The 23,337-nt window shown below is 58.0% G+C and overlaps 8 protein-coding genes across 8 annotated transcripts; 5 read left to right on the forward strand and 3 right to left on the reverse strand.

The window, feature by feature from the left end:
- Positions 1-44: 44 nt before the first annotated feature.
- ACA1_188690 (phytanoylCoA dioxygenase domain containing 1 (predicted), putative) lies at positions 45-1,013 on the reverse strand (the record flags this gene model as incomplete). Its single annotated transcript, XM_004337876.1, is given in 4 exon segments — positions 45-368; positions 445-579; positions 592-764; positions 842-1,013. 4 exon segments carry the CDS (start codon positions 1,011-1,013, stop codon positions 45-47), a joined length of 804 nt encoding a protein of 267 aa, XP_004337924.1.
- Positions 1,014-1,465: 452 nt separating this feature from the next.
- Positions 1,466-2,357, forward strand: ACA1_188700 (AT hook motif domain containing protein; the record flags this gene model as incomplete). Its single annotated transcript, XM_004337877.1, has 4 exons — positions 1,466-1,587; positions 1,889-2,025; positions 2,098-2,161; positions 2,228-2,357. 4 exons carry the CDS (start codon positions 1,466-1,468, stop codon positions 2,355-2,357), a joined length of 453 nt encoding a protein of 150 aa, XP_004337925.1.
- Positions 2,358-3,377: 1,020 nt separating this feature from the next.
- ACA1_188710 (SNARE associated Golgi protein) lies at positions 3,378-5,060 on the forward strand (the record flags this gene model as incomplete). The annotated part of the gene is made up of 5 exons (XM_004337878.1): positions 3,378-3,813; positions 4,066-4,160; positions 4,270-4,342; positions 4,410-4,487; positions 4,570-5,060. 5 exons carry the CDS (start codon positions 3,378-3,380, stop codon positions 5,058-5,060), a joined length of 1,173 nt encoding a protein of 390 aa, XP_004337926.1.
- Positions 5,061-6,030: 970 nt separating this feature from the next.
- ACA1_188720 (Mphase phosphoprotein 6, putative) lies at positions 6,031-6,860 on the forward strand (the record flags this gene model as incomplete). Its single annotated transcript, XM_004337879.1, has 5 exons — positions 6,031-6,084; positions 6,160-6,278; positions 6,360-6,441; positions 6,507-6,613; positions 6,710-6,860. The coding sequence occupies 5 exons, from the start codon at positions 6,031-6,033 to the stop codon at positions 6,858-6,860; spliced, it is 513 nt and encodes a 170-aa protein (XP_004337927.1).
- Positions 6,861-7,564: 704 nt separating this feature from the next.
- On the forward strand, positions 7,565-10,359 carry ACA1_188730 (erythromycin esterase; the record flags this gene model as incomplete). Its single annotated transcript, XM_004337880.1, has 14 exons — positions 7,565-7,670; positions 7,720-7,822; positions 7,909-7,998; positions 8,065-8,145; positions 8,330-8,401; positions 8,512-8,619; positions 8,684-8,832; positions 8,959-9,177; positions 9,303-9,385; positions 9,457-9,545; positions 9,629-9,717; positions 9,811-9,941; positions 10,102-10,143; positions 10,243-10,359. 14 exons carry the CDS (start codon positions 7,565-7,567, stop codon positions 10,357-10,359), a joined length of 1,479 nt encoding a protein of 492 aa, XP_004337928.1.
- A 668-nt stretch (positions 10,360-11,027) lies between these two features.
- ACA1_188740 (communication mutant protein f, putative) lies at positions 11,028-16,255 on the reverse strand (the record flags this gene model as incomplete). The annotated part of the gene is made up of 18 exons (XM_004337881.1): positions 11,028-11,585; positions 11,681-11,977; positions 12,053-12,201; positions 12,286-12,637; positions 12,733-12,800; positions 12,887-12,969; positions 13,007-13,317; positions 13,342-13,425; positions 13,518-13,786; positions 13,846-14,193; positions 14,265-14,369; positions 14,448-14,646; positions 14,715-14,980; positions 15,067-15,261; positions 15,301-15,421; positions 15,505-15,662; positions 15,777-15,959; positions 16,204-16,255. The coding sequence occupies 18 exons, from the start codon at positions 16,253-16,255 to the stop codon at positions 11,028-11,030; spliced, it is 3,798 nt and encodes a 1,265-aa protein (XP_004337929.1).
- An 868-nt stretch (positions 16,256-17,123) lies between these two features.
- On the forward strand, positions 17,124-19,362 carry ACA1_188750 (diphthamide biosynthesis protein 1, putative; the record flags this gene model as incomplete). Its single annotated transcript, XM_004337882.1, has 10 exons — positions 17,124-17,159; positions 17,305-17,413; positions 17,551-17,636; positions 17,739-17,872; positions 17,980-18,101; positions 18,194-18,312; positions 18,439-18,563; positions 18,667-18,892; positions 18,972-19,072; positions 19,185-19,362. The coding sequence occupies 10 exons, from the start codon at positions 17,124-17,126 to the stop codon at positions 19,360-19,362; spliced, it is 1,236 nt and encodes a 411-aa protein (XP_004337930.1).
- Positions 19,363-19,398: 36 nt separating this feature from the next.
- Positions 19,399-22,316, reverse strand: ACA1_188760 (uncharacterized protein; the record flags this gene model as incomplete). The annotated part of the gene is made up of 7 exons (XM_004337883.1): positions 19,399-19,536; positions 19,658-20,430; positions 20,499-21,154; positions 21,204-21,378; positions 21,450-21,868; positions 21,965-22,082; positions 22,205-22,316. 7 exons carry the CDS (start codon positions 22,314-22,316, stop codon positions 19,399-19,401), a joined length of 2,391 nt encoding a protein of 796 aa, XP_004337931.1.
- Between the last annotated feature and the right edge of the window lie 1,021 nt (positions 22,317-23,337).

Genomic DNA, 23,337 nt, shown 5'->3' on the forward strand with positions numbered 1-23,337 from the left:
AAGACAGGATGACGATGCTGCCTCTGTCTAGCAGTATTGGTAGCTCACCACCAACTTCGTCCGAGCCTAGTTGAGCGCACGCGTGAGTAAGCAATGGTGGAGTGGGACTGGCCACGATTAACTCGCATACCGCCTAAGATGCCTGAAGGATAGGCGTGTGCCATGTCAAGATGATGTCGTCTCATGTGGTCAGGCGACGCGAACCGGAGGAGACGATCGTCACGAAGTGTGGTCGGTGGCTCGGGTGGAGCGGGGTAGGGTAGAATGTACAGACACCCATTTTCCTCGTTCATATCGTCAAGAGCGCACCACACCGATACGTAGGGCGGCACTTGTTCCTGTTCTAGGCCATGCACGTACTGGCTGTCCTGCATTTCGAGGCAACCAGAGGGTAAACAAGCAGAGTGTCCTGCCGCACAGAGAGAGTGAGAGGCCCGAGCGCACCTGGTGCATAACGAACTTGGATTCTTCGCCGGCGTGAGGTGTCTTCACTATGTACTGCTCGTTGAACTGGAGATTGTGCAAAAGAGTTTGCGCTCGGACCATCAAAAAACAAAGCACATGATCGAAGTGAGAATGCTGGTGACGTACCAGATAGAGGCCTTCTCCCATGAGCTGTTGGAGAATGTTGCATAGCATCGACCCGAAGAGGAGTTCGGCACCGATCCCAGGGCCGTTGAACTTACTTCGCATGGAGAGGTAGTCATCACGCGTCAGGCTGTCGCCTTCTATCTGCGTGCCGGTGACCAGCGTTCCCAGCGGTTCTGCGTGGGCGGGTGGGCAAGTCGGTGCGGTGCGGTGGTGGCAACATCGATATCGAAGGGGGTGGGGACAGGAGTACCGAGAATGCACCCGGCGCCCTGCTCGATGAGATTGTGCCGCCGGTAGGTGCGCAGAAGGCGCCCGCACTCAGTGCACAGCGCGTCCAGCACCGTGCCTGGCAGGACACTGTACAGGACAAGGAAGCCTCGGGCATGGAACTTGCGCAGCTGCTCCGGTGACAAGGCCGCCATTCTTGCGATGGGGGGGGGGGCAGCGCCAGTCTGAAGGCTTCTGAGCCTCTGAATTTATTAGTGTGTTATTCTTATTTTAATCTTTGAATAATCTTTTTGCGTAGTAGCCGTTTATTGTTGATGTCGACTAAACCACAAAAATACAAATCAAAAAGGAGGCGCAACGATCACAAGAACAATAAAAGAAAAGAAAACGACCCAAGATGGAGGCAGAGAGCTTTACCACCCCTGCCCCCGCCCCCACCCCAATGTCGAATGGGGTCGTCGCGCCCGCCCCGACTGCCCCGACTGTTGGAACAATCAACAACGATCAGCCAGCTCCCATCGTGCCCGCGACTCCAGCCAATGTTCCTATGCCATCGCCGGTCCCATCTTCCACGAACGTAGTTCCTGCCATCCCCTTTCCTTCGATGGTGGCGACCCCACCTGTCGTGAGGAGGGACGATGACCTTATGAAGCCCCCTACCACTGAACACCGTGGGCTCGATCTTCCCAAAAAACGAGGCCGCCGACCTGCCGAGCCCACTGCTGAGCCCCTACCTCTCCAGCCCCCCGTCAAGAGAGCCAGGGGAAGGTACCACAGTCTATCAATTTTATTAGTTTTATTAGTTTAAACTTGTATTTAATCCTTCCAGCAAGTATTTAATCCTTCCATTTTGCTCCATCTTTACGGTAATTTGAATTTTATTGAGAGTGGTGGCCAAAATTCAACCAAATCAATTTCCTACGCTGTACAAAGCTAGTAAATGGTGACATCGCCACATTATTATACATTTTACATCTCGAAGTTGCGCTTACGTCGCCAGCGAGGCGGCAGTTACCTTTTCCGGCTATTTTGTCTTATTAATTCGCCTTTTCCTTCCCTTTCCTTTCAGGCCGAGGTCGGTTGACTCTGCGTTGGCTAACGCTGCGGCTGCGGCGGCAGCGGCTGCCGGTGCCGCTGCTGGCCCGCCGCTGCCCAAGAAACGCGGTCGCCCACCAAAGATTAGGCCGCCCGTGAGCGAGGAGGAAGGTGCATACCACAACCCTGCTCTATCCACGTCTTGATGTTGTTTCCACTCTCTGTTGACCACCTCTCGCACAGCAGCCAAGGGAGAGAATGGGCCGCCCAAGAAGCGTGGAAGGCCGAAGAAGGAAGACGCCGAGAGGTACGCACAAACGCGCCCATTCGCTCTTTGGTAGTGCCTGACCCCTTGCTTCGGCCCCGCATGCAGGTCCAACCGAGACCAGTTGATCGCGGTGCAAGCCCAGCTCACCGCTCTCAAGACCGAAGTGAAGGAACTCAAGAGCCAGCTTGGCGAGATCAAGCAAGTCATTGTCAACCTGACCACCAAACAGAGCTAACCAGCTTCTAAGGTGCCTTTCGCCCCTCTCTCCTGTTTTTATTCGTGTATGGAGCATTCTCTCACGGCCTTCTTCGGTCCAGCAGCGCGTTCGCGGAGGGCACACGACGAACACAAACCCAATTTTCAAGAGTGAAAAGTGGTTATCCAGTTGTTGACGGCTTTGTAGTTATAGGTTGTTGAAGAGATTAACACACAGCCACTCACGCACATATCTCGCACCACGTCCTCGCGCCACCGTTCTCTTTTCTGTGGCAAAAGTGGTAAGCCCACACCTGTTCGCATTCGTTCGTAAGTTCTTCCTTTTGCCTTGACTGGGGCAGGCGCGTTACTGTACTGGTGCCGGAGTGGCCGATGCACTTCATCTCGGGGTTAGGTTGCCCTGGCCGTTGGTTGGCCTCTCCACCGTCGACAACACCATAGACACTCCCTCCCACCCCAACGGTGTGGACTCGGTGTACCTGTAGGCTCCATCGGTCAAAAGTGTCGACGTAAGGAAATGGCATTTTCCCAGTTATTACCCGACGCAATACAGGCCGCAACGAATCAGAGGTTTTTTTTGTCGGTCGTTTCTCTCTTTTTTTGAGACGTCTCAACCGTTGTGGTTGCCTCCGGAGACGAAGGTAGACTGGTTTGGTTCGCGTCGCGTGGTCTCTGTTCGACAGCGTGTGCTTGGCCCCTTCAGCCTGATTCGATCAGCCCTCGCGCATTGACGAGCCCTCGACGATCCTGCCTTCTACGACTGCGATACATGCCGCGAAGGTGGTAATCGGAAACTTGATCTGATTCTTCCATCTCGTTCGTTTCGTTAATCGGGCCGCCCGAGAAGACTCTCTCTACTTTCGCCTGGGAGAGCTCGATTCGAAACGAACTCGCCCTGGTCTACAGTTCCTCTTCGACCAGCGGCATCATCATGAATATAGACCTCCATGGATCCCACGCAGATTGCCCCATCCTGCTGGCCTGCGCCGAGAGCGATAAATCCTCCTCCTTCGGCTCAGTTCTCATTGAGACCCGCACGATGAGCTTCGACGACATCAACGACTGCGAGAGCCTCTTCTCTGCTACCTCTCCCTTCTTCCTCCATTCACCAGCTTCCACCTCTCCATTCGGCTCCTCCAACAAGGCCAAATCTTTCGTCCTCTCTTGTTCTTCCACACTTCGAAAGCGAACAAAGGCCTGGCTACACGACGCACGACATGCGTGGTGGCCGCTCGTTGCCGATCTCGCTCCCAAGCTCCAACGAATTTCGACCCTCGCGTCCAGCTTCGGCAAGGACATCACGCGTGCCCTCGTCCTCATCACCTTCGCCACCTGCATCATCCTCTTCGGCGTCCATTTCTCCTCTTTCCAGCATCTTGTTATTATTTTTCTTCAATGGATCCGAACGCTCGGCATGCTCGGAGGCATTATCTACGTTTTCGCCACCGCTCTCAGCAATCTCGTTTTCATCCCAAGTACGTCCATTCTCATCGCAATTTAGTGCTACGGCTGGAGTCAGCCCCTGTGGACTTGACTAATTGACCTTCACACATCCACGCACAGCAACCCTGGCGACATTGGCGGCGGGCTACATGTTCGGTCTCTGGTTTGGCTTCTTGTTTGCCTACGCTGGTTGCTGCTTGGGTACTGCAGCCGCTCATCTTGTGTGGAGCGCATCGCTTTCTGTGTGCTGACCCGCAAATCGTGTGATTGCGCGCCATGCGTAGGTGCGGTGATTGCGTTCGTGCTCGGTCGCACGTTGTTCCGATCCTGGGTCTCATCTCTCGCTCGGCAGTACCCTAAGGTTGCGCTCATGGATCAGGTACCAGATTCCCGCCTTGTTGATCAACAACGCGATCTCGAGGAACTCAGCCTCCTTGGCACCTCGATTGGCCTTTCATGTCTAAGCGTTCCTCGTCGTGTTCGTGAAGGCCATCGGGAAGAAGGCGGTCGGCTGGAAGATAGTGCTTCTTCTACGCCTCTCGCCCATGCTCCCCTACAACGGTAGCGTCATTCATCTGACATCTGCTCTCCCCTTCTCGTGCGAATAACTTACACACCTCCTCACCAGTGCTCAACTACGTCCTGTCCGTCACGCGCGTTCAATTCATGGACTACTTCCTGGCCTCTACCATCGGCATGTTTCCTGGTATGACACTCCACGCCTTTCCTTGGCCCGAGTTTTTGTTGTGGTGGTCGGATCTCGAGTTCTGACGCGTCATGTTCAACAGGCGTGGCGGTGTTCACCTATTTCGGAAGCATCTCGCACGACCTCTCGTCGATCTTCTCCTTCTCGTCCAAGGGGATGAGCGGCATGGACGACGACGGCAGCCAGACCCTGATCATCTACTCGGGCTTCTTCTTCAGCGTGGTCGCCTTCGTGCTGCTCTCCTACTTCGCCGCGAACGCGATCAAGAAGGAGCTCAAGAAGATCGAAGAGGAGAACGAAGCCAACGAGGCTAAGGACAAGGAGCTCGACCAACTCGAACAGCAGCGAGAAAAGCTACAGGAGGAGGAAGCGGCCAAGGCTAAGGAAGCCGACGCGGCAATGAACTCGACGGGGCAGGTCATCACGCTGCGACAAATCGACGAGGCGCTCTTCGAGGTGCGGAACGACACCCACGGCAGCGTGGTGGCCAAGGACGAGAGGCCCGTGTTCGAGCAGAACCGGAGCTGCGGCATGCGGAAGAACCTCTCGTGGGTGGACTCAAGCATGGCGTGAGCGCGGCCACCAACCACCACCATCATCGACTACTGTCGAGCAACATCGCGAAAACGACGAGCCGGTACACATGGTCACGGACGTCGACACGGAGAGAGAGAGAGAGAGAGGAGAGAGGAAACGGGTCGAAGCGTCATGGCGAGCCACCACACAGACACAACGCGACGCGACGACGGGAGAGGTTACAGGTTTTTAGTTTTTGCGATCATTTTTGAGGAGGAGAGAAGCGACGCGACACGAGTGACGATGAACGAGCCACCGAAGAAATGCGAAGCGACGCAAGGAGGAGGAGGAGAGGCGGGCCAAACGACGTATGATACCACAACCACACCATAACGGAGCTCTCTGTTATTTTATACATAACACCTTTTCACCAGAGAGGGACAATAAATTCACTCAACCTAACAACTTAGACCTACAAGGCAGCGGAGTGGGAGGCTTGACGACAACCTGGGAGGAAGCTGAGGATCTGATGAAGCGTTGGTGTGGTAAGCCGCGAACTGTTCACGAGGTAGGCCCAGCCCGATTATCCGCTGGACTCAACAACAGCCAAAGTGACAGGCAGCCGGAGGAGGATGAAGTTCTTCAGTGGCAAAATTTTGTTCTTAGTTCAAGGGGGCGTGGACAGGCGACGAGCGCACCATCCACTCGACCACAAATTATGCTGTCTGCTTACCCCGTGGGGCAGCAGTAGCCACTACCACGCACAACCGACGTGCAATGGAAGGGGGTAGTGTCTAAAAGGTCCGCCTTCGTGATCGCAGACCTTTCCAGCAAGGTACGTATGCTTTCAATGATGGCCGCCTCCCACTCTTATACTGCTGCCACCTCACCTCCGCTTGTGGGATGGCAAGCTCCGGAATGATGGCATTTCCTTTATTTTCCCTGATTTCCTTTCTAGAAATAAAATAGATTCTACGTTTCGGCGAGCAGGGGCAGCATTAATTCATCTTTGGGCACAATATCGGAGATGACAACTCCCTCCCCGAACAAGAAGCTATCAAACAACCTCATGGGCATGAAGGTACGCGATTCGCATCGGCAATTGCGAATTTTTTTTAATGCAGCAATTTTAATCGTAATGCTGAATGGATGGCAGTTCATGCAACGCAAACAACAAGCGGATTTGATCGCCCAACAACTAAAAGAAGAGGCCAGCCAGCGGGAAGCGGCCCACTGGGTTGTGAGCAATCCACAAGCTGCCATCATCCCTCCCACGTACAGTCACTGTTCACGTCCCTCCCTTTGCTTCACTCCACTCTCGATGCTGCCCCTTGTTAATGTCCATGTTGTCCACAGGGCCGTGGTGGCCGACGAGCAAGTTGTCACCGGCGTGCGAAGCGGGCGCATGTCCTTCGGCCAGTTCAACCCGAGCATTGAGGTGCGTTTGCGTGTGGTGCCTTCGTCCGTCCTGGCCTGTGCCTAAGCACCCCCTTCGTTTGGCAGGAACTGCACCACGGACCCAAGGAAACTAAGATCGAGGAGAAGGACACACTGGAGTGGTCGGCCGTCTACCGAAACCAAGCAAAGGCCAAACAGGAGGAGATGGGGCGGTACGCTCATTGCAGACCGTGTGTCGTGTGTGCCGTGTGTGTGTCGTGTGTCGCGCGTGGGTCCGTGGCTGAATGCTCTCCATTCGGAATGTGCAGGAAGAGCATGTACGGCCGGAACCGAAAGCGAACAGGCAATGCCGATTCCGATGACGAGAAGAAGGGCGCGCAGCAACCCGACGCCAAGCGGGCGAAGAAGGACAAGACACCCAAGAAGGAGAAGAAGACCAAGAAAGAAAGGAAGAATTGATGGCGGCACGCATACAATGAAAGCCTTCACTCAAACCACGGTGCACGCCTCCCTCCCTTCGTCACAATTGGCATCATCACCATCATCTAGGTGCCATCTTGATATCATTCATTGTGAGGGGTGTGGGCGGGCGACTTGCGCTCCGCCCACGATAACCACAAATTGCGCTGTCTGCCGTGCTGGGCAGTGGCCACCATCGCGCTCTGCCCTCAGTGCAATGACAGGGCGACGGTGGTCAAACGGCCAGCTGCGTTCGTGAGCACAGAGGCCGTTCCAGACTGGTACGTATGACTTTGCCCTTGGCCCCGCCGGGGCATACCACCGTCACCACAGCCCTCAAGTCTTGTGGTTCAGCACAAAGCGCCACCTTTTCCGCCGAACCAAATTTTCGTAACGCGTTTCGAGACGCAAACAGATTTTGAAAACGCATTTCGACACGCCAGATCTGTGGTGGCATGCCAGGTATGTTGCCATTTCCCGCTTTCGCGGCCGAAATTCGAACCCCACCAGAACAAGAACTCACCGACATCACCCCCTCTATCCAAAAGATGTCGCGTCAGCGAGCTGGTCACGTCCACCTGGCCCACTCTTTCTTATTCTCGCATAACACTACGACGCGAGACGACAGCTCTGCTGCGATTTGCGCCACTTCATTCATTCAATCTTGATCGAAAATTTTGAAAAGCAATTTCTTAAGAACACTCATGTCGCGCGCCTCTGGTCTCGCCTCCAAGATGAGGGAGTTTCCCTTTGAGGACGTCACCAGCGCCGGCATTCCCCTGTCCCAGCTCGTCCAAGGCACGTGCCCACGCTCGTTGCTACTTCCAGCTTTGGCGTCGTCTTACGTTGGCTCTTGCACTTTTTGTAGAGAACTTTGCGTCCATCTTGAACGCTGTGGGAGACGCTGAGGTGGTGATGATCGGCGAAGCCACACACGGCACGGAGGAGTTCTATCATCTCAGGTAACCACCACGTCCCATAACGAAGCGACCGCACGCGCATGTGCTGATCGCGACGCACACATGCGCGTTATGCACAACACCAACAGAGCCGAGATAACAAAGAAGCTGATCGAGGAGAAGGGCTTCTCCTTTGTCGCAGTCGAGGGAGACTGGCCCGACGTGTACCGCATCAACAGGTCAGCATTCGACTCCCACTTTTTTGTGTGTGATGCTTCTTCTTGCACTCAACCAGGTGGCTGCAGATACGTCCAGCTCGCACAAGCGGAACACGAGGACGCGAACGTGGTCGAGGCCCTGGGCGACTTTCAGCGCTTCCCCACCTGGTTCGTCTTCCGCACCTTTAACAATGAAGCTGACATTACTAACCTCTGCCTCTTCGCTTCGTTGGTCTGCGTCTTGCGTCTGTCCAGGATGTGGAGGTAAAGTCTTCTGGCCTGGCATGCGCGTGGCCTCCATGAGGCGAGTTCACAGGGCTAACACAAGAGCTTTCTTCACCACCTTCTCCAGGAACCACATCATGGTGAACTTTGCCGAGTGGCTCAAGGACTACAACAGCCGGATTGAAGACTACAAGAAACGGTGCAACCTCACAGCACCACCACCTCGCAATTCTTACTTGCCTGCTGGTGCTTTGTACGATCGTCCAATGCTGACCGCCGGCGGTGCCCTTTGTACCACTTTTGCTGCAGTGTGGGCGTGTATGGCCTTGATCTCTACTCCATGTACACGTCTGCGCATGAGGTCATCCACTACCTCGATGACATCGACCCGTCCGCGGCCAAGCTCGCCCGGCGCAGGTCAGTTTCTTTGTTCTTCTTCTCCGATTCTGCTTCTTCGACCTTTGCGCGAGCGCGGTACCAGTTCGCTCAACCATGAAACGCTCTCCAGGTACGGCACGCTGGACCAATTCAAGGACGAGCCGCACGACTACGCCGCAGCGGTCATGCTGGGCATCAGCCCGTCGTGCGAGAACGCAGTCGTGCAAATGCTGGTCGACATTTGCCGCAAAGGTACCCTTCGCTTGCCCCCCCCATAGACTGGTGAGCGCGCACGGCCTCGTTACGAACACGCCCTCTTTCTTTCTCTTTTCTCTTTCTCTTGTCTTCTCGCTATTTTCATTGCGTTAAACCCTTCAGGTCCAGAATACCTCTCCAGCAAGGGCATGGTCGACGGCGAGCAGCTCTTCTACGCGCAGGAGAACGCCGTGGTGGTCAAGGACGCCGAGGAGTACTACCGCAAGGCCTACGCCGGTGGCGCCGTCACCTGGAACCTGCGCGACCGGCACATGCACAACACTCTCAAGGAGATCCTGCAGCACTACAACGAAAAGCGGGGCTGGCCCAAGCCCAAGGCGGGTACGTCGCCCCCCCCCAATCGGTCATCATGGTCTTGTACTAGTCTATCTATTATGGCCACCTGCGCCTCAACCCTGGTCGCCCGCTCACTCTCCTCGTGTGTGCATCGTGGAATTCGTGTGCAGTGGTGTGGGCTCACAACTCGCACCTGGGCGATGCCAGAGCCACTTCCGTTTCGCAGATGGGCGAGTTCAACATCGGACAACTGGTACAGTGTGTCCCCTCTTTCTCCGCCGTGCGCATCGTAACATGGTTCTAATGGCCCGTGCGCACGCCCAGGTGAGACAAACGTTCGGTTTGAACAAGTGCTTCAACATCGGCTTCTCCACCTACCAAGGCACCGTGAGGGCAGCCACCAAGTGGGGCAGGTCAGTCGGCCATCTCTTCTGTGCTGTTCTGTGCCCCCCCCCTCGCTGCGTGTCATGCGCTGACTTCCCTTTTTCCGCCATAGACCGGGAGAAGTGATGGAAATCAACGAAGCGCGCCCCGAGTCCTACGAGCATTTGTTCCACACTGCGGCTCTGAGGGCCACCCAGCAAGGTTCCCTTCTCCCGTGAGCTCACTTGCTACCTGTGTGTTGTGTGTGTGTGTGTGTGTGAATTGCTCACCCGGTCTGCGTCGCGATGGACACAGAAGAGACCAAAAAGAAGCCGCAGAAGGACAAGAGCAAGGCCGAGGGCGAAGGCGAGGAGGAGATGGAGATGGAAGAAGGCGAAGAAAATGAAATGGACTTTGCCGTCGTCCTCAGGAGCAATTCCAGCGAAGTACCCGGTAATGTCAACTCTCCAACCATCTCTGGTCTTCGTCTTGTACCTCGCTCTTGTGCTCTCTCTAACCACCGCCACACACGCACACACACACACACCGCCACATACACACATACACACACATACACACCACACAGTTGACCGGACTCTGGTAAAGCTGCTCAAGGAGAGCAGGCTCGAGAGGGCAATCGGAGTGCAGGTACACTGCTGTTCACCCCTTCTCCCAACACGAAGTGTGCCGCGGCGCCTGATACGTCACTCACCCCCGTCGCCGCGTTCTTGATCACCAACAAAACAGTACGTGAAGGACCCGAGGAAGGAGATCCACGCCCACTACTTTGACGCGATCCTGCCCGATCAGTTCGACGTTGTGATACACATCGACCGCACAAGCGCCCTCCGCCCCCTCGACTAGTTGTCTCCTCACCTCCTCACCCCCCACCATCCGTGGATTAGCTCCTCTTCTCTCCTCTTCTCTCCTCTTCTCTCTTTTGGTGTGCGTAAAACAGTGTTTCTCCTTCTTCTTCATTCATGTTTGGGACATCGAGTTTCGCGAGTCTTCTACAAGGGCACGCCATCCACCAGCAAACGTCTCCTGAAGGAGCGCGACCAGGCCTTCAGAGACGTCGTCGATGTGGTATGGCACACAGCGATGACGCGCACTGGGGCCGACACGTTGTAGGGTTGGCAGTCGCCAGAGGCGTAGGGCTCGCTTACGTGCAGCAGCTCGTCCCACACAACCGGCGTCGGTGGATGTGTCAGCTGCAGGGGCTACAACCCCGCATCAGCGCTGGGGTAGAGATGTGGAAGAATCCCAGAACACGTTCGATCAAAAACAGCAATTGGGTTGCCAAGATCAGTGGACAAGCAGAGTGGCGCAGTGGAAGCGTGGTGGGCCCATAACCCACAGGTCGATGGATCGAAACCATCCTCTGCTAACCCTTTTTGTGTTTCCCCCTCAACCATCCTCTTCTGCTTCCCTCTCTGTTTGGTCTCTACCGCGCAGGCTGAAGCCATTGGTCGGGAAAATCTATTATTGTACACAAAAGAGCGAAGCGAAAAGAGAGCTCTCCAGCACTTTGATCAAGGAGTGGGAGTCCAGTAGGACGAGGGTGTGGGCCAGTTGTCGGCCACCGTGCAGAAGCCGTCGGCCGTGGTGGTGCCCGCGGGGCAGGTGGCCGTGATCTCGTACTTCTGGCTGTCCTCGATGCCCAGGATGTGGGCGCCGTCGCGCCTGAACGTGCGGTTCGGGTCCGCCACCAGGTTGTGGAGCTTGAGGAAGAGGTGCCTGCCGTTGAAGTGCCACTTGTAGCCGTCGCCGGCCCACACCTTGGCCGGGCTGTCCACCTGGGTCGTGTTGCGGCGGTAGCCGGTCCACCAGGTCGAGTTGACGTAGACCTGGAACGTGGTGCCGGCCGGGTAGGGCAGGGCCAGGTACACGGTGCGGTTGGTCATCAGCATGGCCACGCCCACGCGGAGGAACTGCGGCGCGCCCTTGTCCAGCTTGAAGTACCAGCCGGTGCCGTCGACGCCCGAGATGCCGGGCCACTGGGTCACGGCCGCCGACGTGTTGCGGCCCTGGGTCTCCGTGAACTCCGGACCCCAAAGCGCAGTGTAGCCGACGTGCGTCGTGTTTCCCGGCTGTGTGTCGTAAGACAGAAGAGATGGTGTCAGTCGGACGTGTTGTGTTGCGTGCGGTGTATGTGCGATGATGGATGGGTAGGGCATGTGCGTACACTGCCAATGAAGTTGTTGCGCGGGACGGCAAAGTTGAGGGTGGAGATCTCGCGGGTGCCCTTGGGGCAGGCCCACACGTTCCACTCCTTCTTGAGGAAGCAGGCCGAGCTCCACTTGTACCAGTTGGTGGTGGCGCTGCCCAGGATGTAGGCCTTGCCGTCGTTCTTGCCCACCACGCTGCCGTCAAAGTCCAGGATCGAGTAGTAGCGGCTCGACCCTGTGTCTCTGTTCTTGATGTGAACCCGCATCGAGTCGTCGCAGTTGTCGAACCTCAGGTTGGTCGTAGCCGCGATTTGCTGTGTGCGGGCATCGAGTGAGACACGCGCCACGACACACACGACACGACACGACGCGACACGATCAGGGCGCACCTGAGGCTTGTATTGGTCGCTATGGGTCATGCCGAGCAGGACGACCTGGTTGGCCTCGGGGTCGCCGGTGTAGCCGGGAATGGACTTGTAGTTGCGGAAGGTGATGTTGCTGAGAATGGCCGACGACCAGGTGTCGTAGAACTGGAAACCTGTGTTGAGTGGAGGAATGTGAAGCGTCTTAGACGAATCAACCCATGCATTCCTGAAATGTCGAGGAGGCTGGGGTGACGAACCGCTGCTCTTGGGGAAGTCGAGCGAGTGGTTGCTGTGGGCGTTGATGATGGCGTTGTTCATCCAACTCTGCGAGAACAGCTGGCCGCTGCGCACAATGTCGTGCGCCTCGTAGCCGCGCACCTCTGGCCGGTCGCCCCAGTGGTTGACGCCCTTGTTGCACAGGAAGGCCTTCACGTTGGTCAGCTTGAGCCACGTCTGCGTCCCGTTCTGGAAGTAGGTCTGGCGCTCCTCGCGGCCCGTCAGATAGGTCTGCACGCCGTCCGTGTCGTACCAGAGCCTGCCGCCCACGTACAGGCAGCCGCCATACACAAAGAACGAACCCGACGAGTGCATCGAGTTACCATCGAATTTCTGTGCGTGTGTCGTGTCGTGTCGTGTCGTGTGTGCGTGTGCGGTTTGATGTGAGTGAAGGCGAGTAAAACTGGGATAGGAGTGCGGGCGCGTACCAGGGCCGGGCGTTGGTCGGGCTTGACGTTGGCGTAGCGCGGATTGGTCCTGGCCAGCCCGGTGGGACCTGGAAGGTTGGGGAAGGCGAACACGGACCAGCCGCCCGACCCCGTGTTGCCCACAATCGTGTTGTACGCGTTCGTGATGTAGTACGCCGACGCCGCCACGTCCGCCGGGAGCAGCAGGTCGGCCGCGGCCTTGAAGGTCTGGCCCTCCTGCCCGCCGCCGGCGGCCTCCTGCTTGATGCAGTGGATATTGGCGCCGAGGTTGAACGACAGCGTGTTGTTCTCCTCGACGCCCTCCTCCAGGTAGTAGCAGTGGCCCCACGCGTTGAAGGCCACGTTGCGGGTCACCAGCGCGTCGTGGGTCTGGTGGAGGGTGAAGCAGCGGAAGAACGAGCGCTCAACGGCGCAGTCCTTGATGTGGCACGTCGGGCAGTTGCCCACCAGATGGAAGTGGAGCGGGTAGCTGCCGAGCACGTTCTTCTGGCCTCCGCGGTACACCCGCACGCCCGAGAATCGACCCACGCCCATCACCTGTGATGGTCCCACCGTCACAGCCCAGGTCAGTCGGTTCGTCAACCGCTGTGCCATGTGGGGGCCACGTACGCGGACTTGGGCGCCGAACTCGTCGTTCTCTGAGCCTGCGTCGCCCTGCACGACAATGCGGCGCGACAGGAGCGCGACTTCGGCCTGGGCGCCAAAAGAATGAAAGAGATCAATCAATCTCTTTCGTTCTTTCGTGACCATTGGGAGTCATCACTAGAGGCCAATGTGGCACATACCTGGTATTCCTGGCCGGCGTAGTGGGTGAAGTCGAGGGGCTGGGTGAATTGGACGATCTTGCGGTTGGAGGAGACGGCGGCGATGGTGCGCACTTCGTTCTGCGGGTCCTCCTTGTCCTTGTAGACCGTCGTGGTGACCACCACCTGCTGGCCGACCTCCCAGTTGACGGCCTCCTGGAGGTAGACGCGGTCGTCCTGGGTGCGCGCCGTCGCGGCGAGGCGCGTCCAGGTCGGGTGGAACTGCTTGCCGTGGATGTCCACCGTCGAGCCTGCGATGTCATGCCACGTCAGCACACTCTCTACATTCAGACAAATTCCACACACATACCGACGTAGGAGAAGATGCCCTTGTCGCCTCCGGCGACGGCGCCCGCTCGGGTGCCATTGAAGGTGAGGGTGATGGACGACGAGAGGCGGCAGGTGGGCGAGCCGATGCTGAGCTTGCCCGAGACCTTGATCGTGCGCAGCTTGAGCGCGATGGCGGTGTCGGCGAACACGAGCTCGCTGCCGGCGGGAACGACGATGGACTCAAAGTAGACCGGCTCGCTGCCGCTGCCGGCCGGCAGCGAGCAGGCGGAGATGAGGACCGAAGAGTTGGCGGGCAGGGTCACGATCGAGCCCGGCTTCGGCACGCCAGCGCTGCCCCACGTGCTGGCCCAGTGCCACGGCTTCAAGTCTGCGCGCACCGAGCATTTCTGGCGTGTGAGCACTCAGAGCTAAAAACGCGGAACTAAAAGTCGCTCGTACTAGACTTCTTGTGGGGGCAGTCGGTCTGCGGGTTCGCGTCGAGCGCAGCGGCGGGTCTGGGCAGCACCACCAACTCGGAGTCCTTGGTAAGAAGCGTCGGCGTGGCTGTGTCGAGGGAATTGATAGAGTCAATGCTGGTCAATCTGCTGCACACGTCAATGGGAGTCAAACAAAGGTACGTACCGTAGTTGGCCGAGACGAGCTCGAAGCGGATGTCCTTGAAGGAGATCTTGTAGACGTTGGTGTTGCCGACGGCCTCGAAGCGGAACGCCAGGCGGGTCTTGTGCGCCCAGTGCGAGGTGGGCACCAGGTTGATGTTCGAGTAGTTGTACCACCTGCCGATCGTCGGCACCAGCCCGCCCAACTCGGCCTTGGCATAGGTCTGCAGCACGCACAGTGCGAAGGTCAGTGGCCCCGCTCTGTACGGCGTGAAGGTGGTGCGGGCAGTACCTTGGAGGTGTTCCACAGGGCGGGCGCATACTGGAGATTGGCCGGGGCCGTGTCGAGGTTGATGATGGTGGCCATGAGGCGCGTGAGGTTGCTGGCCTGGTTGGTCATCGAGTCGAAGCGCATCGAGAAGGACAGCCTGTAGACGCCGTCCGCGCGCAGGGCCGGAATCGACTCGTTGTGGACCAGCCAGAACACCTTGTTGGGCCACGCGTTGCTCACCAGCTGGATCGTCTTCTCCGTCACGTTGGGCGTCACCGTGCCCCAGTCTGCCACCATCACCATCATCGCCACGTCAGCATCAGAAATGTGATGAATGTGATAAAGCTGGGGTGGTGGCTTGGGCTGGACGTACAGCCCCACTCCCACTTGGCGGCCCACTTGTTGGGCAGGGCGAGGTCGCCCACGATCGAGCGGGCGGGGCGCACCGAGCTCGGGGTCCCGGCCGACCGGGTGAGGTCCACCGCCAGCGGGCCGGGGAAGCTCGACCCCGCGCAGAAGCGGTCGCCCGACTTGATCGACACGTAGCCGCTCGCACGAGCCACCGTCAGCATCAACCAGCATTGCAATGCGGGGGTGGGGGGCTAACCAGTGTTGAGGTTGCAGGCGCCATAGGAGTAGGAGGTGTTGGGGGACGTGAGGCTGCAGTTGCCCCCGATCCACACCTTGGCCGTCGACGACAGCGCGTTGAGGCTGCCCGAGTAGAAGGACTGGAATGTGCCAAAAACATGAACATGTGAGTCGTTGAAATGTGAGCTGTTGTGTTGCTGAAGTATATATGGATGAAGCGTACGTTGTAGTCGAGGGTGACGGTGCTCTGGGTGGAGGAGATGGACACGTTGGCCGTGGCGGACATGTTGAACTTCTTGATCTGGACGTAGCCCAGCGCGCACACCGTAGCCCTCTCCAGCACCGTCACATTATTGAGGTCCACCTCCGTCGCCGACGCTCCTGCCCGGTCAATGGAGAAGAAGACGAAGACGAAGAAGAGCAGGTTGTAGCGGTTGAGCTCAAAAGCCCTCTTTTTTTATCGGGTGCCAGTGAGACAAACGAGATGGTTCGTACCGGACCGGCAGAGGTCGACGGTGAGGCGCTTGACGGTGAAGGACCCGCCGACGAGACGACCGGTGAGCGAGGTGATGTTGAGGTTGTCAAAGTAGGAGCCCGGAGGAACGGGCAGGTCGGCGGCCAGCGCCGCTTGGTCGGGCACCACGACCAGCACGGCCAGGAGGCACACCGCCAGAGCCACTGATCAAGTCAAGGCCAACAGGTGGGTCAGCCATAGATCAGGAGAACAGAAACGATCCAATGTATAAGTGTAAGCCACGCACCAATGGATGTGCTCTTTTTAGGTCCGAGCATGGTGGATTCGGAGCTAAAAAACAATGAAGAGCGAAGGAAGGCAAGGAACGAAGAGAGAGAGAGAAGGCGGAAGGGCAGAAGCGGGCGGAGGCTTGGTCGGCCGCTGGTACGAGAGAGCAAAAAGACGCACAAGGTCCGCGCGATGTTTTGTGTTCGGCCGGTGGGTGCTCAGACTCCCACATGCCGTGCGACCATAACTCCAGGAAGGGAGAGAACCATTGGTTGGACCAGGACCGGCAACGCCAAACCAAGAAAAGCAGAACGGTCCTGACTCGCCCATTGGTCACCCAACAACAGTATAACAAATCGATCAATTAATGACGGTCTTATCCGCCAATCACATCCGTCCTGCAAACCAATCACATGTCTGCCACAAGATCTTCTGGCCTTGGGGCGGTTGGTCCAACCCACCCCCTCTGTACCACCGGGATCTTTCAACCCATCGTGTGCGCCCGGAGGCTGGGCCGACTGAGCTCTTGTCTGCGGACAACTCCGGCTGGAGAGAAGAAGACTTGACGAGCTAGCTGCAATTGTGAAGTCGGGGGTGTCATCATCATCATCTCGCGTAGAAGGTCCCAACAGGCCTGCTGGGCTAAAGAGGACCTGAGCAAGTTGTGCCCTGTTTCGTGTACTGTGTGTGGTATAACCACCTTGGCAGCCAATCACTAAAGAAGAATACTGTCTTTGGCCAACCAACCGGTGGCTGATGCAGTTCCGATCGTCCGTGACCACCAGAAGAGGATGAAGTTAGAGGCCGACATGAGGGCGGTGGCCCTGCTTGCGGTCTTCGTGGCCTGCGCGTTGGGCGATGAAACGATGGACCTCAACTACAAGAACCGCTCCATCAACGTTGCCCGGTCCATCTTGGTGTAGGATCCACTTCCAACCGACTCAGAAATTTGCTTGTGTTGTGCGGACATGTACAAACCACGCCAACGACTTGGACGGCAGCGTAGGCCAAAACAAAACAAAACAAAACAAAACAAAAAACAAAACAAAAAACAAAACAAAACAAAACAGAACAGAAAATTGAATAATGAAAAAGAGAGAATGGAGCAGGAGAGCACGACGGACAACACGACGACAGTGCATTTGGGGGAAGCGGAGAACACGTGTTCCGATGGGGGGACCGTGTTGTCGCGCTACGTCGACTTCCGCTTCAGTGGCTGATGTGGTGACCGCATCATCATCGTCATCTGAAGATTCTGCCGCAGCTCCGACCGCCACACAGAAAAAGCGGCGGTTCGTGGGCCGCAAGGGCCGCACGGCTGGCGCTGCCGGATCGGCCTCCGCCGGCGGAGCACCCTCCACCATCGTCACCACCTCCACCACTCCCTCCGGTACCCGATTTATAATTTATTTATCATTATTATTATGATTTATTTATCATTATTATAGTTTATCATATTTATCCTTTTTGTGCTTATTTATTTATTTATTTATTTATGTGACTAATTATGGCTTGGGAGGGGCGCAGGTGGGGCAAAGAAGGTCTACAGCGTGGCGAAGGGCATTCCGCCGGAGATCGAGAACGACCCCAAGCTGCGCAAGGCCATGGAGCAGGTTCGCTCAGCCACCACCGCACACGACGCACAACACCGCACACGCCGCACACGCCGCACACGCCGCACACGCCGCATACGCACTCACCTGCTTCGCGCGCAGTTGCCGTCGAACTACAACTTTGAGATCCCGAAGACGGTGTGGCGGCTGCGCGAGAAGGGGAGCAAGCGGGTGGCCCTCCAGTTCCCCGAGGGGCTCCTCGTCTACTCGTGCCTCATCGCCGACATCCTCGAAGAGTGCCGACCACCCACCCACTCCATCTGCGAACGTCGTTCCCTTACGCTCACGCGTGTGCGGTCGTGCGTGTGCGGTCGTGCGTGTGCGTGTGCGGTGTGTGCGATAGGTTTGCGGGAGTGGAGACGATCGTGATGGGTGACGTGACCTATGGGGCATGCTGCATTGACGACTTCACTGCCAAGGCGCTCGACGCCGACTTCCTCGTCCACTACGGCCACTCTTGTCTTGGTGCGCAACAGGGCTAGCCTCGTATCGTTGTGTCGTGTGTCGTGTGTCGTGTGTGATACTTTTGTGTCTGACTTAGGGGCCTTTGACTACAGTTCCGATCGACGTTACGGAGATGAACGTGCTCTACGTGTTCGTGGACATCAAGATCGACATCCTGCACCTGGTCGACACCGTCAAGCTCAACTTCCCCAAGGGCGCCAAGCTGGCCATGGTCGCCACCATCCAATTCTCCACCTCCCTCCAGGCATAGCCCCTCCCACCCGCCCCCCTTTGATTCGCGCCTTGCGGTGACCTGGGCGCTCACATCGTGGTGCGCGGCGCGTGCGACGACCTGCAGGCGGCCAAGCGACTGCTCAGCGCGGACTTTACCGTGGACATCCCGCAGGCGCGCCCGCTGTCGCCCGGCGAGATCCTGGGCTGCACCTCCCCCAAGATCAGCTCCATGGGCTACGAGGCTCTCATGTACCTTTCCCGTGTGTCGTGTGTCGTGTGTCGTGTGTCGTGTGTCGTGTGTCGTGTGTCGTGTGTCGTGTGTCGTAGCTGACGATAGCTGGTGATGGTGTAGATATCTGGGCGACGGCCGGTTCCACCTGGAGTCGATCATGATCTCCAACCCGTTGCTGCCAGCTTACCGATACGACCCCTACAGCAAGATGTTCACCATCGAGAAGTACGACCACGCCGAAATGAAGAAGATACGCGGCGACGAGGTGGAGAAGGCCAAGGCCGGCAGGAAGTGGGGCATCATTCTGGGCTCCCTCGGCCGACAGGGCTCGCCCAACATCCTTCGGGTACGCACACCGCACACACGGCACACACCACACAAACCGCACACACGGCACGTGTTAACAGTTCAATTCCAAAATGCAGCACTTGGAGTCACTGCTGAACGCGCGGAACGTACCGTATATGGTGGTGCTCCTCTCCGAGATCTTCCCCGCGAAGCTCGAACTCTTCCCCGACATCGACGTGTACGCCACTCTCTGTGTGTGTGCGTGTGTGTGTGTGTCGTGCGTGTCGTGTGTGTGTGTGTGTGTGTGCGCGCGTGTCGTGCGTGACGCTTGGCTGACGCGACGATGGCAGGTGGGTGCAGATCGCGTGTCCGCGCCTGTCGATCGACTGGGGCTACGCCTTTGCCAAGCCTCTGCTCAACCCCTACGAGGCCGAGGTGGCGCTGGACGGGATCGCGTGGCAGGAGACCTACCCGATGGACTTCTACGCCAAGGACGGCGGCGCCTGGGCCGTCTATCACAAGGCCTAAGAAAAAAGCGATTGGTCTATTTTATTTAGGCAAAAATTACGGTTGGTGCTGGTGCAGGGCGTGGGCGAGTTGGAGGTGGAAGGAAGTCAGGAGGTCCCTGTCCCGGTCCCTTCCCCGCCGCAACTGCTCGTTCTCCCGCTCCAGCGCTTCGTTCCTGGACTGACACGCCTCCAACTTTGACACACGACACGCGCCACCGCACACAACCGCACGCCACATGACACGCGCAGGTAAGCAATAATAATGATAAATACACAAAAAGAATAAAAATACGACGCGTCAATCAAAGCTGTACCTGGGCGTGTAGGGTTCGCATCTCGGCGCGCAGGGCTTCCAGCTCATCGCCGCCGCTCGCCGCCGCCTGGTCGACGCATTCGAAGTTGCTGTGGAGCAGGTCTTCGCTCGGCTCGTCTTCTCTCGACGGCAGCAGGAGGGCGCCGCCGGCGCTCTTGGGCGTCGTCGCCGCCGTCTCCTTCACCTCTGCTTCGTCCGGGTGGTGCGTGCTCGCAGCAGCGGCCTCGGCTTCGTTCGACTCCTTCGTCGGCGGTTCGGCGGTGGAGCTCCCGCTGCTGCTGGTGGTGGTGGTCGTGGTCGTGGTGGGCACGGGCGTCGAAGGCGAGAGACTGGCCGACAGCGAGTACGGCTCGGTCTCGTCCAGCTCGGTGCTCCACTCGTGGATGCCGCCCACGGGCTGGGGCTTGAGCTTGGCCTTCGGCTCCGCCTCGCCGAGCGCAGCGGCCGGGAGCGCCGTCGCCGACACCGACGGCGATGACCTCATCGTCAGCAGTGGGTCGTCAACTTCCTTGTTGTCGACATTGCCCAGGTTGTCGTCATCGCCGGCGTCGGCGTTGGCGTCGCGATCGGCGACGTAGGGGGCCTCCGCGTCTCGCTTCTGCGGCTGCTGGTCGTGGTGCTCGTCGTCATCGTGGGCGGCTGCCAGTGGCTCCTTGAGGGCCAGGTTGAGGTTGAACGAGAGCGGGGGGCACGAGTCGGGGTTGAACGCCGGCGCGAGCGTGTAGGGCAGCGTCTCCATGTCGTAGGCGGTGCCCTCCTCCTGCGTCTCTCTTACTGTGGCGGTAGGTCAGATCCGTCAGTCTGACAGCCAGTGTGTGCGTGTGCGGTGGTGCGTGCGGTACCGGTGTGCGGGCTAATGAAGAGTTGCGAGTAGTTGAGCGTCGCCGCGGTTTGGTCCTCGCTGCAGCCCACCAGCACCTCGACCACCGAGTTCACCCTCTGCTTGCTCGTCGTTGTCGTCGTCGTCTGGTGTTGGCTCTGCTTGTCCACTCTCACCTTTTTCCGTTTGGCGTTCGCCGGATCGCGCGCATCGTCAGCGCTGGTCGGCTCCTGCGGCTGTGGCTGCGGCGGGTCGGCCTCGTGGGAGGCCGGGTTGGTGGTGGACCCGCCCGTCGTCATCGTCGTTGTCGTCGTCGTTGTCGCGGCCTCCCTGCTGTTCCGGCGCTTGCCCAGGATGTTGATGATCAGCGTGCTGTCGCTCCGCATCTGCTCCAGCCGCCGCATCCGCTCGAGAATGGTCGGGCTCGGCGGCGCCACCTTGGCCTCGGCCCCTGCGGCCTCGGCCTCCGCTTCGGTCTCAGCCGCTGCTTTCTCCGGCGGCGGCGGCAGCGGCTCGGTCGGCGTTGGCTGGGCTGTGGCCTTGGCCGGTCTCTGGTCCACTTCGGCGACGCCGACGGTGGTGGTGGTATTCGTCGAGGTGGCGACCCACGAGTGGAAGCCGCAGCGGAGATGGGGCAGCGGGTGGTTGCACGACCAGAAGTGGCGCGACTTGGTCTTGCTGTACTGGCGCACGCACAGCAGCGCATGCTGACGACACGCCGGCGGACCCACCTGTAGCACCGAAGGCGAAGGCGAAGGCGAAGTCGAAGTTGTCGATGCGGTTGATGACGACGACGATGAAGATGAAGATGTAGTTGTTGAGGAGGATGGTGCAAGTGTGATGTTGCCAGTGAGGGGAGCAGGGTTGAAGAAGGAAGAGGTGGTCGATGATGAAGTCGACAGCTTCTTAAGGGCCAGCGGCGCCTTGAAGCGGAGGCCGGGCGACACTGCCCTGCTCTGCTGTCTCGAGGGACCCTCCTTGCTTCCCGAAGCTTCGTTCTTTTTCCTTCGCGGGCTCGTCAACGCCGTCTCTTCGCTCTTTCTCGACGCATTCGTGGTGGGGCTCTTGGGGGAGACGACAGCCGCCAGCGACGGCGTGGGGCTGGCGTGCACCACGATGACCTCGGCTGGTCGCGGGCCGTCCTTCTTGCTACGTAGCGTGGTCGGCGACTTCGTCTTTATGTTGGCCACGCCGTGATCGCCGTGGTTGGGAATGTCGTCTTCGTTCTTTTCTTCCTCTTCCTCGTCGTCGTCGTCGCCATCGACAAAGTGGCCGGACGAGAAGAGGCCAGGGTCGGTGGCGTTCTTGGCGGCGGCCGCCGCCGCTCTCTGCTGCTTCTGTCGCTCGGTCCTGCTGTGCCGTTCTCTCTCGCGCAGCACCCGCATGCCCAATCTGTCCGTACAGGCATGTAAAGCAAAAAGTGAGGCACTCAGCGCCCACAGCGCGTGCAGCACAAGTGGCGGGCACGAGGGGTGAGCTCAGCGGTACCGCTGGAAGATGCGGTTCACGCGGCACACGTTCTGGGCCAGGCTCTTGTTGTCCACGAAACGCAACGCATGGCGCCACACCGACGCCGGCAAGCCGCCTACCACCATCGCTGGCGCCTCTGCAGTTATTGTTAATTAAACAATTCTTTTAATAACTAAATGAATAAATAAATAGAACAGGGTAAGGCAATATTTATTATAATATATAATATATATAATATATATAAAAATAGAGGCGTACGGGTGGCTGGCGAGGCTGCCCTGGGCGCGTTGTGGGCGCTCTTAGAGTAGTAGGCATCGATGGTGGTGGTGGAGAGGGCGGGGGACTTGGGCCGCTCTTTCCTCTTCTTCATCCACGGCCCGCCCCCTTCCTGTGTTTTGGAGTCGGAGGGTTCTCGCACGACTAACGTCCCACCCACTACGCTCAGTTGCTTCTTGGCTTGGCCGTCCAGCGCCTTGTTTGCTGACCCTTCATCGTGTTCATTCTGCTCCGCATTTTCGAGATTTGCAGATGAACTCGAACTGCTGTCCTCCTGGCTTGGCGGCACTACGATTCTCTTGGTCTTTCTTCGCTTCCTGTGCTGTTCTCCCTTGCCATCTGTGCTGAAGACAACATTGCCCTCCAATTCTCTGCACAGCTGCGTCTCTAACGACATCAACTCGTTTCCAACTTTGACCTTGCGATGGCGGTCGTCAGATTTATTACCAAGAAAAAATTATGGCCATGGGGGAAGAGCCCAAGCTGAGGGAGTGCCACCTTGTCGTCCTGGCGTTGGCAAGGTACTCTGTCCCCAGGTTTGATGGGTTGTCGGCTTGCCCAGCTCCCTCAGGGGAAGTATTGTATAGTTCGGCTTGTCAAGCTGCCCCAGCAGAGAAAGCGCAAGGGTTCAGTTTCCGGGAATTCCACCCCACTTTAGTTCTATCTGGCCGCTGTGCCCCAAACTGCTGGAAATCGCTCTGGGTTTGAGCTGGTGGTGCCCAGAGGCTCTCAAGCCTGGGCAGTTACATTGCGCGTTGGGTGTATGAGCGCGTCAGCGTAGTCAGGCGCGCTTGGCGGAGATCTCCCAAACTCCTGGCTACTCACCTCCTTTAAAATGTTGTGGCCGATGGGCAGTATTCTTTATCAAAACACACTCAACCCTCACCCACAAGAACCCTTCAACCCAATCTTCCCCCTCATCAGCAATGAAGTACATCACACTTGCGGTCGTCTTCGCGGCCTTGTTCTGCTGCGCCCTGTCAGACTGTAACGTGAGCATCAAGCAGACCCTCGGCAGCGCCTGGCAGCAGGAGGGCAAGAGCCTCTCCCAGTGGAACGTCCAGCTCACGGCCGGCTCCGAGGCCGTCAAGTCGCTCGAGCTCTCCATCACCGGC

Source organism: Acanthamoeba castellanii (genome assembly GCF_000313135.1).
Source record: "Acanthamoeba castellanii str. Neff unplaced genomic scaffold scf7180000084747, whole genome shotgun sequence".
Lineage (NCBI taxonomy): Eukaryota > Discosea > Longamoebia > Acanthamoebidae > Acanthamoeba > Acanthamoeba castellanii.